At 41.0% G+C, this 13,457-nt stretch overlaps 1 protein-coding gene across 7 annotated transcripts in view; it reads right to left on the reverse strand.

Moving 5' to 3' along the window:
• RTN3 (reticulon 3) overlaps positions 1-13,457 on the reverse strand; it is a gene marked incomplete at both ends in the record, with an annotated part of 56,473 nt that extends 43,016 nt beyond the window's left edge. For all 7 annotated transcript variants that reach the window (XM_079707286.1, XM_079707283.1, XM_079707285.1 and 4 more), the window contains one exon: positions 13,313-13,457. In XM_079707286.1, the coding sequence (XP_079563412.1) occupies positions 13,313-13,457 (145 nt within the window). The remainder of the gene's footprint in view (positions 1-13,312) is intronic.

The following is a 13,457-nucleotide window of genomic DNA, read 5'->3' on the forward strand; positions in this document are numbered from 1 at the left end:
ATAATATTGAACATCAACTATACTTCAGTTAAAAAAAAGCAAACTATTGGGGCTTCCCTGGTGGCGCAGTGGTTGAGAGTCCGCCTGCCGATGCAGGGGACACGGGTTTGTGCCCCGGTCCGGGAAGATCCCACATGCCGCGGAGCGGCTGGGCCCGTGAGCCATGGCCGCTGAGTCTGCGCGTCCAGAGCCTGTGCTCCACAACGGGAGAGGCCACAACAGTGAGAGGCCCGCGTACCGCAAAAAAAAAAAAAGAAAAAAAAGAAAACTATTTAGTCAACAGACATGGAGCATGTTAACACCAAGGCAGAATTTAGTGGACAAGAGGCAGTAATTCAGTAACTCTAGACCAGAATTTAAAAATTCACTACTTTTTAATTATCTTAAAATGAAGCATCACATTTACTCCTACAAATCAAAAACAATTCACCTTTCCTTGTTAAAGCAAGCATTTCTATCTATTTCGTTCATGTTTCCAGATGGGTTCATTTCTTTTCTTTTAAATTTATTTATTTATTTATTTATGGCTGCATTGGGTCTTCGCTGCTGTGCGAGGGCTTTCTCTAGCTGCAGCGAGAGGGGGCTACTCTTTGTTGTGGTGCGCAGGCTTCTCACTGCAGTGGCTTCTCTTGTTGAAGAGCACAGGCCCTAGGCGCTTGGGCTTCAGTAATTGTGGCACGTGGGCTCTAGAGCGCAGGCTCCGTAGCTGTGGCGCATGGGGCTTAGTTGCTCCTTGCACCGCAGCATGTGGGAATCTTCCCGGACCAGGGTTTGAACCCGTCTCCCCTGCATTGGTAGGCAGATTCTTAACCACTGCGCCACCAGGAAGGCCCCCAGATGGGTTCACTTCTGTATGCAATTATCTGCAACATTAAATCTCTGCCAACTGAACAAATCTGAAAATCCAAATGCTAAATAAGCCTGATGACAAAAAAGATCCTATGAACTTTTCATCTCCACCTGACACCCCTCCTAATGGAAAATTTCGACATACAAAGTTTTATGCAATAGCATCTATTTTGATACAGAACACAGATAACCAGTAGTAGTTTGCAACAATATTGCATGAGGTCTTCTAACTTACAAAACCATGTTGTACTCATATGCCATATTTATGCTACAGGCAACTGAACCCAAAAAAGGCAACCTTAATGCTCAAATACTATTAATTAAATCAAACATTATCTTCAAGTAGCTACGTCTAGGCACTGTATTAGCACAGAGATGATGGTTGTGCACAAGCAACTGAAAAAGACAAACCAGCAAAACTGTATGCATTATGGGAATGCAGCAGAGGCAGAAGAGACGTTTGTCAGGTGAACAAGACAGGGGAAGGCATTCTAGGGAGAAGGAACAACTAATCAGATTCCAAATGGCTTTAAATGTCATGTAATGAAATTTGGATATTATGTATAATGAGGCATCACTGAAGGTAAGGGATTCACAATATCACATGTATTTTAGAGAGAACTCTAGCAGCAGGGTAGAGTATGGACTTAAATGAAAAGCTACTACATAATCTTGGCAAGACATGAGGGCTTAACTAAGGCAATGAGGATGGGAATAAGGGGATAGATACGACAGGACAGAATGGCCTGGACTTGGTCATTGGATGTTGGAGACTGGAGAAGCAAAAATCAAAGGACTGAAGGACTACATGAAATGCCACTTGGTTGGGGAATGAAACAGAGGAAAAGGAATTCTTTATATTAATTTCCACTAAAAATAAGTTGTCTAAGGCATATCAAAGAGGAAACTGTTTACCAATATGAATAAGCTCAGGAGACAGGTAAGGGCTATAGATAAACATCTGGGAGTTAACATTTGGGTGAGAACTGACACCACTGGAGTGAATGAATTTGTCCAGGGAGAATCAGAGAGCTGTTAACAATGGAATCTTGAGATACACTACCAATATTTAAAGAGGAGCAAGAAAGAACTACCAGTGAAGGAGACAGAAAGGAGTCAGTGTGGGGGAAAATGGTGTCACTTGGAGAAAGCTTTAGAGAAAGATTAACAGAGTCAAAATCCAATGAGTGGGGCTTCCCCGGCGGACAGTGGTTAAGAATCCACCTCCCAATTCAGGGGACATGGGTTCAAGCCCTGGTCCGGGAAGACCCCACATGCCGTGGAGCAACTAAGCCCGTGCGCCACAACACTGAGCCTGCGCTCTAGAGCCCGTGCTCTGCAACAAGAGAAGCCACGACAATGAGAAGCCTGCGTACCGTAACAGAGTAGCCCCTGCTTGCTGCAACTAGAGAAAGCTCACGCACAGCAACGAAGACTCAACACAGACAAAAATAAATACAAATAAATAAATGAATATATTAAAAAAAAAAAAGCCAATGAGTGGTTAAGGCTTTCAAATGGGTCACTGAAATTAAGTAATCAAGTAATTTAGCATTGATGACTCTATAGAGAGAGGGGTGGGGAGTGGGCCAGGCACTGAAGACTGAGGAGTGAATGGAAGTTTCAAGTGTACGAAGTATGATGATAAAGGGAAGGACTAAAAACTGGGCAGCAGCTAGAGGGAGAGGCAGAGTCAAGGGAAAGATTTTTAGGAACGGAAGTGACAAGCATATTTATATAGAGAAAGGAGCAAGCAGAAGGAAAAAGACTGAACATGAAAAAGAAGCAATATTTGCAGGAACAAAGTCCAGGAAGTTGCTAGAAGGTAAGGGATAAAAAAGTACGAGTCGACCTGATGAAATCTAATTCCAATAAATAATTAGATTTATTTATAAATAAAATAATAAATCTGTGCATATATGTTTTATTTGTTTATTTATTTGGCTGTGTCAGGTCTTAGTTGCGGCATGCAGACTCTTCCATTGCAGTGCATGGGTGTGGGCTTAGTTGCCCCGCGGCACGTGGGATCTTAGTTCCCCAACCAAGGTTCGAACCTGCATCCCCTGCATTGGCAGGCAGATTCTTAACCACTGGACCACAAAGGGAAGTCCCATAAATCTGTGCAAATATGAAGTTATAAGATTGTTCATCACAAATATTAAGGAAATTTAATAAAAATCTATTAGGGACTGGTTAAATAGGTTTTGGTATATCCACACGATGGGATACTATTCATTAAAAACTGTATTGTAGGGCTTCCCTGGTGGCGCAGTGGTTGAGAGTCCACCTGCCAATGCAGGGGACACGGGTTCGTGCCCCGGTCCGGGAAGATCCCACATGCCGTGGAGCGGCTGGGCCCGTGAGCCATGGCCGCTGAGCCTGTACGTCCGGAGCCTGTGCTCCGCAACGGGAGAGGCCACAACAGTGAGAGGCCCGCGTACCGCAAAAAAAAAAAAAAAAAGATTGTTACAAAATGAAAGGATACAGTACCCACTGATTTTTAATTTTCTTTACATTTTTGTTTCCTAAATTTTCTATTATGAACATACATTTTTCTTATACTTCCTAACACATACCTATGCTCCCCACCTACATGGAACGGGTTAGTTACCTTAAAGGGAGAAAAAGGACACCTAAAATGGGATCTCTAACAGGTCTTTCAATAAAACCATTTAGTGAATAATCTTACTAGTCTTCACACCACTGGATTTTCAATATTGATAATACTTTAAGCTGCAACAAACTGTCAAAACTAAAACTAAAACTAAAAAAAAAAAAAAATCATCCTCTTTGAAAACAGCTTCATTTCCCTTACTGAGTCCCAAGTATCTGTGATAGACACTGAATTAAGTATTTATATACATTATAAATCAAATCCTTACAAAAACTGAAGCTTATAAGTGTCAGAATCAAGATTTAAACTTGAACTTTTCCTGAAAGCCTGTGCTTCTTCTCTATCACTCTGTCTACCAGTCAGATCACCTGGGGAAAATACACTAAATAAATCTGACTGTTTGAATTTTCTAAACTGCAGTAAAAACAGCTTCAGTGAATTGTTTATTTTGGTGATATCTGTCCTTCAACACCAGCAGAATACAGACGATTTTTTAGAGAAGTAAGTTACTCTAGGAACAACTTTGTATAATGACTTCTACAATTTAACGCCAAAGCTTTTTCCTTTGTGTTAGTTTCTATAGATTATTAAAGCATTTTCTAATACATAAGGAAAAATAAAGTATTTGAAATTTTATCTAAAACTAATATAATGAAAATGAGAAATTCATCGGCTCTTTTAAACATCTTTTCTAATATTAATATTCTCTCTAGGGACTTCCCTGGTGGTCCAGTGGCTAAGACTCCGCTCTCCCAATGCAGCAGGCCCGCGCTTGATCCCTGGTCAGGGAACTAGAGCCCACATGCCGCAACTAAGAGTTCGCGTGCTGCAACTAAAGATCCCACATGCTGCAACTTAAAGATCCCGCGTGTCGCCAACTAAGACCCGGTGCAGCCAAATAAATAAATTAATTAATTTAAAAAATTATCTCTAATATCAAAACAAATGATTTTTATCATGTAGTTTTCCTTTTTGCTTTATAGCTGGGCCACAAAAAAATGTCAATCTTTCCACTCTCTCTCATGACCACCATTCTTGATGGCAACTCATGATCTCAGTAAAAACTGCTAAAGGGAGCCAATTACTGCCCTCTCCCCCATCAGAGCTCCAGGAATAGGCAGACTGATTTTTCTCCCAAAACTTAATGCCATTTTTTTCTTTTTCTTACCTTTTTGTGCTGGCTAGGACCTCCACTGCATTACTTGGACCTGCTTGCCTCTTCCAAAATAATTTATTTCATGATTAAGTCTTTCTCTCTCTTTTTGAAAAAAAAATTTTTTAGAATAATTTTAGATTTACAGAAAAGGCAAAAAGATTGTAGAGTGTTGCTTTATATCCAGCACTGTTTCCGCCATTAACATGTTACATTAGTACTGTGGTACATTTGTCAGAGTTAATGAACTAATATTGATAGATTACTAATAACTAAAGCCCACACTTCGTTGTGATTTCATTAATTTTTCCCTATTGCCCCCTTCCTGTTCTAAGATCCCATCCAGGATACCACGTCACGTTTTGTCATCATGTCTCTTGAGCCTCCTGTGGACTATGACAATTTCTCAGACTTTCCTTACTTTGATGATCTTGACAGTTTTGAGCAGTACTGCTCAGATATTTTGCAGAATGTCCCTCAATTTGGATTTGTCTGATGTTTTTCTCATGGTTAGACTGGAGTTATGAGTTTTAGGGAGGACTACCACTGAGGTGGTAACCCTTCACTGAGATGAAGGGCCATCCTTGTCCCACCATATCAAGGGTTCATACTATTAATATGACTTACCACTGATGATATTAACCTTGATCCCCTGGCTGAGGTAGAGTTTGCCAAGTTTCTCCACGGTAGTACTTCTCCCCACCCTTCTACACTGTACCCTTTGGAAGCAAGTTACTAAGCACTTTCCAAACTTAAGGCATGGGGAGAATCTACATAAACTGGCAGGCTAATTTTTAATTTACTAGAGCTAACATAACTATGGTAAATAGACCAATTAGTAATGTTTTGGTCCTCTGGAACCAATAAACCTAGATAAGATCTAATATCTAGTTAAATACATTCAATTTATTTGCTATTGGAAATAAATTCCAACCTGACTGGAAGCACCTTACGGCTACGGGCCACCTTACATGTTCCTGTATCTTTCATAGGCACAGAATATGATGGTCAGCATATAGTAGAAGGCACAGAATATGGAGGCCTGAACATTACAGAGCCTTAATAAATGTTTGGTGAAAACTAAATAGTAAAAGTTTAAATTGTTATTTCAAAAACAGACTTTGAGTAGCTACTGGATATTAGTCCTACTAATGTAGTAATGTAGTTCCCTCTAGTATAAGTCAAGATGCTCACTCTGTTACAACACTAAAAAGAGTTGGAAAGCTTTCTTTGTACGTTTGTGGAGTAAATGCATATGCAATCTAAAAGGAAAAATAAGCAGAACTCTTGTTGCAAAAGAAACAACATTAGAAAGCCTGACAGAAAGAAATTGGACTGTATAAACAGTAAATTGGTTACAAATATTTTAATAACCCAACTTCTAAAGTAGTGCTACATTTACTGTTGTTAGGAATATCTTACCCTTCTCCAAATAATGTTTGAAACGTATCAAATCAAAATCTCAGATTCTGTTAGGAGTAAGATGGGAATCAAACTTATTCTAACGTATTTTAAAATTCTGACACATCAGACTAGCCTACCATTGAGTCCTTATTGGAAGTGAGTCTCTTTCTAATACACCAAAATGTGGCATTCAAGTGGTTATAATTTTCTGGATTAAGGCCATCAGTGGACTTAATACCTAGAGTCCAGAAGTAAGGACAGTAACGTACGATATATTTGGATATAGTTTTATGCGCTTACATGAAAATTCTCTCCTCAGCACCTAAATGAATATATAAATTTCCATATGTGTAAGTTTTTGCAACGCTTATAATTTGACTTTTAAAAACTAAATTTTCTTTACCTGAGGTTTATGAGTAGATTTCATAGTAGTTCACGAATCTGTGAAAGTTCATGCAATACTTCATTTATATGCATATTTTTCTGGGAATAAGGTTTCTCCAACTATCTATCCATTCCATAAATTTACTGAATATCTATTATGAGCCCAGGATTAGTTTTAGTTGCTGAACAAAAACAATAAGGTCTCTGCTCTCTTTCAAAAACATCCGAGGGTCTGCTTTGTGCCAGGTTCTGTTCAGGCATTAGAGATAGAGCAGTGAATAAAGCAGCAAAAATCTCCACTCTGATTGAACTTATATTCTACCGTGGCAGACAGACAATATACAAAATAAGTAAGTCAAATACTGTAAGATAGATTATGACAAGTGGTAAGAAAGATAAAGCAGGAAAGGCCTATAAGGTGTTTTTTCTCTTGTGCAAGTTAGATCAGGTGGCCAGGAAAAGACCTAAAGGAGGTGAGAAAGTGAAGGGCTGCGAGAATGTATGAGGGAAGAGCATTCTAGGCACAGTGAACAGCAAAGACGGCGGTAGAGAGCTATTCCTGGTGTGAAGAACAGCAAGATCAGTGTGGCTAAAGCTGGATAAGCAAGGGGGAGGCTGGGACCAGATATTATAGGGCTTCATAAGCCTTCTAAGGACTTCAGCATTTAATCTGAGTGGGATCAGAAGCTACTGGAGCATTTGCCAATGAGCGAAATAATCTGACTTACATTTTTCACAGGCTTCCACCAGCTGCTGTGCAGAGAAAAGACTGAAGAGAGCCAAGGGAGAAAGTCTGGAGACCACTTAGGAGGCAACTGCAGTGATCCAGGAGAGCTATGATAACAGCCTGGACCAGGGTGGTAGCAATGGAACTTGAGAAAACTAGTAGTCACTGAATATATTCTGAAGGTAGAATCAATAGGATTTGCTGATTGTTGTATGAAGGAAAGAGAGGAATCAAGGGCATTTAAAATGAGGAAGAGGGCTTCCCTGGTGGCGCAGTGGTTAAGAATCTGCCTGCCAATGTAGGCAACACGGGTTCGAGCCCTGGTCCGGGAAGATCCCACATGCCGCGGAGCAACTAAGTCTGTGCGCCACAACTACTGAGCCTGCGCTCTAGAGCCTGCGAGCCACAACTACTGAGCCCGTGTGCCACAACTACTGAAGCCCACGTGCCTAGAGCCTGTGCTCCGCAATGAGAGAACCCACTGCAATGAGAAGCCCGCACACCGCAACGAAGAGTAGCCCCTGCTCACCACAGTTAGAGAAAGCCCGCACACAGCAACAAAGACCCAACGCAGCCAAAAATAAATAAATAAATTGATTAATTAAAATAAAATAAAATGAGGAAGAGAAGTAACCACTGGATTTAACAATGTGGAAAATAACTGGTGAACTTGACAAGAGATGTTTCTGTAGAACGGTGGAGCAAAAAGGCACCTGGCTTAGGAACCATGGGACCAGAAGTGACGGTTTCTAAGTTAACTGGACTCAGTTAACCAATAACTGAATTCAAGAGGATGACTGAACCGTTTTTATCACATGCTGTTTCAAATTTCAAAGAGAGGCAGTGTACATATTTGAAAGAACTGAGTTGGTCCTCAATCCCTGTTTTATCCTATCTTCAACTTCACAGACACAAACCTTTAGGCATATCACTTAATTTCTCTGATTCCTCATCTGTAAAGTGAGATTTATTTCACTACCCACCTCACAGATAAAAAATATGTCTTTCTCCTATCGAATACAGCCTCTAAGAGAGATGTTGTACGCACAGCAACTAACAAAGAGCTTTAATGTATACTCAAACATTTGTTGAATTAAGTTAATGTATGGGCACAAATTAAACCAGAAAGCAATATACAAAGGTAAGATATAAAAAATCAAATATTTCCAACTTTATGTAAAAAGAAGACAATGCTCACTGCTGAAATGCCTTCAGGTGGCTCTGTATTAGTTTTGCTAAAAATGTTTTTCAGAATACCCTTCAATATACCCTCAAGGGCAAATTGCCAGTGAGGAACAAGTCAAACAGCTCCTTCTGCCACCCCCCCACCCGCCTCCCCACTAGGTATGATGATGTGCTTACAGGCAAAACTCAACCAGTAGATTGGAAAAAACAGATACAAATATTTCTTTGAAATTTAAAGAGACCATCACAAGAGGAGGCTAACTGGTAACAATTACCACCACCCCCAAAACGTAAAACAGAAATGCAAATCCTATACAGTATTTAAAGGGATTCTCTCTGGGAGTTCCCTGGCCGTCCAGTGGTTAGGACTCGGCGCTTTCACTGCCGTGGCCCGGGTTCAGTCCCTTGTCGGGGAACTAAGATCCCACAAGCCATGCAGTGCAGCCTCTCCCCATCCCGTCAAAAGAAAAAAGAAATAAACGGATTCTCTCTGAAATTGCAGTATTACAGAGTAACATGTCATACTCTAATAACAGATGTTACTAGTCAGATATGCAGTAAAAGACTTCAATGATGTAATCACAAGCAATACTGATTACAGCTAAACTTATGTAGCATACGTACTTTTTCAAAACACCTATAACATACCCGATGATCCAAATTAATTCTAGAATAGCTGTTATGAATAAACAGAATAAAAGCTGTCAGTCTCCTGCACAACTCCTGAATGACTTAAATGATATGAACATAATATCGACTTGGTAATTTTTATTTTAAAAGTTTTACTATGAAATGTACATATTTTTCACAAGTCTGTACAGTTTAGGAGGCAGTTATAAATTCATCATTAACAATAAAGTTGAACACAAACTATAAGCTAGGTACACGCAACAAATAATGCATAGCTAACCATTTATTTGGAGCTTTTGTTAATTCTGCTCAGAATTACAAAAGTGGTAAATTCTAGGTTTATGGCTAGTCTAAAGAGAAGTGCCCTTCTAAAGAACAAACAACCTCTTGGCTCACACAAAACTGGAAACCTTAACTTTCCCCTGGCCCTTCAATGGCACATCACCAATTCCTTCACTACCAAGCTTTGTTTACAAATGCTTGTAACCTGCACAGGATTAAACAGGTGCCTCCTGTATCAGGACCAGTATATAATTTCCTCACGACAGAATACAATAAAAGCAATAATATTTTATTTTGTTTTCAGACCATCACTAAAATAATAAAAATAAAAACACTGATGCTCTTACCAGCTACTACATGAACAATTCCCAAGAGATTTCAATTTAAGAAAGGTGTAAGTGTTAAATATACATAGACTGGTTTGTTTGATCATAGTCGTTAAACTATTTGTGAATTGACTCTAAAAGAAAACAGCATTAAAAGAAATCTTCTATTCCTGGGGAATAAAAACCACCTTAGTCAATAGGCATTTGTGAACCATACTGACATGACCATTCTTGCTGTCTCCTGTACTCTTGCTTCCACTGATAGGAGTTTCACAATGTATCATAACTATACTTATGGTCAGAATGCTGCAGAAAGTATTTAAGCATACTGATACCAAGCGATCTATGAAACATCCTGGCTCCCCCTCAACTTCTTTAACAGATCAGGTGAGTGAAAGGAGTGGCAGCTCTTATTAATATGAGGGGTCAGAAGCTGAAACAACTGCCTCGCTTTTAGAAAGCAGAAAAGGATATAAGAGTATCCTTTACTGGGAGGAAGATTAAATGATTTCTCACTTGTAATTCAACTGTTTTTTGTATCTATGTGCTTCAAACCTGCAAATAGATGTATCAAGTACTAGGTATTGTTATTCAATCAAAGTTAGGATCTAAGGGCAGCAAAGCAAATTTGTCTAGGTCACGTTCCTGAGGCTTAGGATGTGCACAAGGTCATACAATTAATGAGAGAGACAGGATTGAAATCTAGGTGTCTCTGGGGCTCAAGTCTGTGTGTTTATCACCATGTTATACTGTCACTGCTAATCTGAGATGAATACAATACAGATGTCAGTGTTGAACAGGTGGTCAGAGTCCTTTTTTACTCAAGAGTTAAGACTGAAAATACAAGTTACATAATCATATGATTGATTGACGTGTTAGAACAAAGCATAAAAATGATGCCTTAAAAAGTACACAGAACAACTCAGTTTCATGAGTGAAAAAGAAGTATTTAAAGCATTAAAATATTTTTTAGTTGTCCAAGATGTTTTTGCTTTAAGCTAACTTCCACAAACAGACACAAGAAATGTAGCTTTATTTTGGCACCATGATTTTCAGAGCAGTAATAAAGAATAGTCTCTAGCAAGTTATAGAATTTCAAAGGCTACAGACAACAAGCTATTAAAGCACTTTTAAACATCAGACAATAGACAGGTATCTATACTTGATGTCTAATAAGGCAACCCTCATCCTGAAAAGAGCACTAATTATTTACGTATTTTCTACCTCAACCTCAAATTTCTGCCTTTGAAATCCTCACTTTCCTTCAAAGGCAGAAATCCGGGAAGCCAATCCTGGCCCCGACCTTCTCCAAGCGTACATCATTGCCAGCTGCACTAATACCCGATGCACTGGAAGAGAGAGTGCTATTGCTGATCACCTTTAGGTAGGAACTAAATTTCTAAAATTTGGACAGGTCAGTCAAGACACAATTGTCTCCTGCAGGCACCAAGTGACCACTTCCTCTTCTTTTTTTATTTTTTGAAAGTCTCTAAAACCAAGAGGAGCTTGGTGAATGAAAGTGAAGCTAAAGGTTGACATCAACACAGATTTTTATTTTTTTAATTTTTTTTTTTTTGCAGCACGCGGGCCTCTCACTGCTGTGGCCTCTCTCGTTGCAGAGCCTGTGCTCCGGACGCGCAGGCTCAGTGGCCATGGCTCACGGGCCCAGCCGCTCTGCGGCATGTGGGATCTTCCCGGACCGGGGCACAAACCCGTGTCCCCTGCATCGGCAGGCAGACTCTCAACCACTGCACCACCAGGAAAACCCAACACTTACAGATTTTTAAAACAAGGTAAATTTTTTAAGAATCCATTTTAAATTAGTCAAATTTTGGAATAACAGACTTCATCTTATTTTCATGGTGCAAAAGCTTGAGACATTTCCTCTTAGAGTTGCGGAAAGCATTCTGTAAGGAGGAAGAGCTTCTGCAATGAAATGATGACTATACACTGCAGTGTCTTAAGCTAAACTTTTCCAGTAGTGACCTGACAAATGAGGATCTTGCACTGAACCCACTAAAACTGTATTAATGATTTTTACACAATATTAATACATATTTGCAATGGGTAAGACTTTAAGGTGGAGAGAGTATCTAATTTATTTTTCAACTGTATCAAAAATTTAAAACCAAGAGAAATCAAAAGGTATGCACAAAACGGCCAACAACCAAAGAGTAACCAATGACAAGTGATTAGAGCCAAAACACCAAGTTGCTAAATATATAAGGAAGCTGCTGTTCATCTGGACCTTTGCCCAGAACACAGAAATTTGGAGGAGAAACAGTGGTAGTTTAAAGGGGACAAGGGTTCTAAATTTGCTGCTTCATTCCTTTATGTGGACATGTAATCTTGACCTTGCAGAAGCTTCCTCTGATACTGTTTCTACTGAAATGGCCATAACCACACTGGAAAATCCAAATGAGTACCAAAGCTCTTACGTGGAAATCCACTGTTCGAAAAACACGTAGAGAATATACTTAGAGCTAAGATCAATTTTGTTCTTTAGAACAATCAACCCAAGATTCTGGCAAAGGAGACGATGAAGCATTTTAAAACGTCTCAAAATCCTTTAAGGTAACTGAATAAACAGCAAAATTATCTGTACTCTGCCAAGCTTATGGCCCTTCTTTTGACAAAAAGCTTTTTTTTTCTTCTTCTTCTTGGAAGACTGAGTTCCTTTAAGAACCACCACCTGCTCATGGTGCTTTTTTTTTCCCCCCCTCAAGAAGGCATCTGCACTGCAGATCTCTGCACGAGGGGAGCTTGCCAGCCAGCTCCCACCACCAGGCAGACGCGTTATACAATGGAAACTGAAAGCGGCTTGCAGCTTCCCTCCTAGTCTTTCACAGAGATGGGAGGAGAAGGGGGTTCAACCAGCCCCTGCTTTGTCTGACTCTTCTCCCCCTCCCCCCTGTCTGCGGGAAACACTCCCTTTTGTTATACTTCGATCAATAATAGCCGACAAAAAGCATGAAATTAAAATATGTTGATGGCTTGGCATGACTCTACCTATTATCTTCTAGAATACAAGCAGCTACCCTCGTGCCCCCACCCCGACGCCGCGCCAGTGAAGAGCAGGCTGTGTTGCAGATGCAGCCACGGATCCATCTTGGACCATCAGCAGCTCCCTCCCAAATCTTCCCTGAGCTATTCTCATCACGCCTCCTTCTACCTCGGAGCCTCAGAAAAATCGGGCATTCGGTGTCTGGCCACAAAAAATTAAAGGCAGATGAAAACAGTATAGAAAACGGCCTCAGTGTTTCCATTAAACTTCCTCATCTTTCCCACGGGCAACCAAAAAAAACCATGTTTTTTGGAGGACTACGAATGGCTGATTATGTCAACACCTGTTTGCAAAACCTGCAATGCAGCCCAACCCTTTCACCACCATCCCCTCAAAATCGTAAGGAGTCATTTCTCCTACCACCAACCTGCCCCAATCCGCTCAATCTCTCTAATCCTCCACTAAATCACCCCGGTTCAGAGGACGGCTCCCCCCGAACCCGTGTCTTTCTCCACCTGCCCAGTCTCGGCGTTAACGCCCACTCTCCAGAGTATCTCCCCTCCCCCAACCTGTTTTCCTCACACCCCGTTATTTCCTCACCGCCTGCAAGACCTGACGCTCCCCTCCCCCTTACCCCATTTTCCAGACGCTCCTTCCCGAGGGCCGAAGCCTTCCAGTACGCGAGAGTGATTTGCAGTCCCCGACCCCGAAGGTAACCCCCCTCCCGAGGTCGGGGTCCCCCGGCGCGCCTCACCAGCACAGGAGGAGCCGCAGCTCTTCGCCCCCAGGGCGGGGCAGGCTCCCGGGCTCCCGCCGCCGCCACCGGGCGCAGAGGACTCGGCCACGGAGGATGACGAGGAGACGGATGGGGACTGAGTGGCCGCCGACGGCTCCGCCAT

The sequence above is a fragment of the Hyperoodon ampullatus genome (genome assembly GCF_949752795.1).
Source record: "Hyperoodon ampullatus genome assembly, chromosome: 7".
Lineage (NCBI taxonomy): Eukaryota > Metazoa > Chordata > Mammalia > Artiodactyla > Ziphiidae > Hyperoodon > Hyperoodon ampullatus.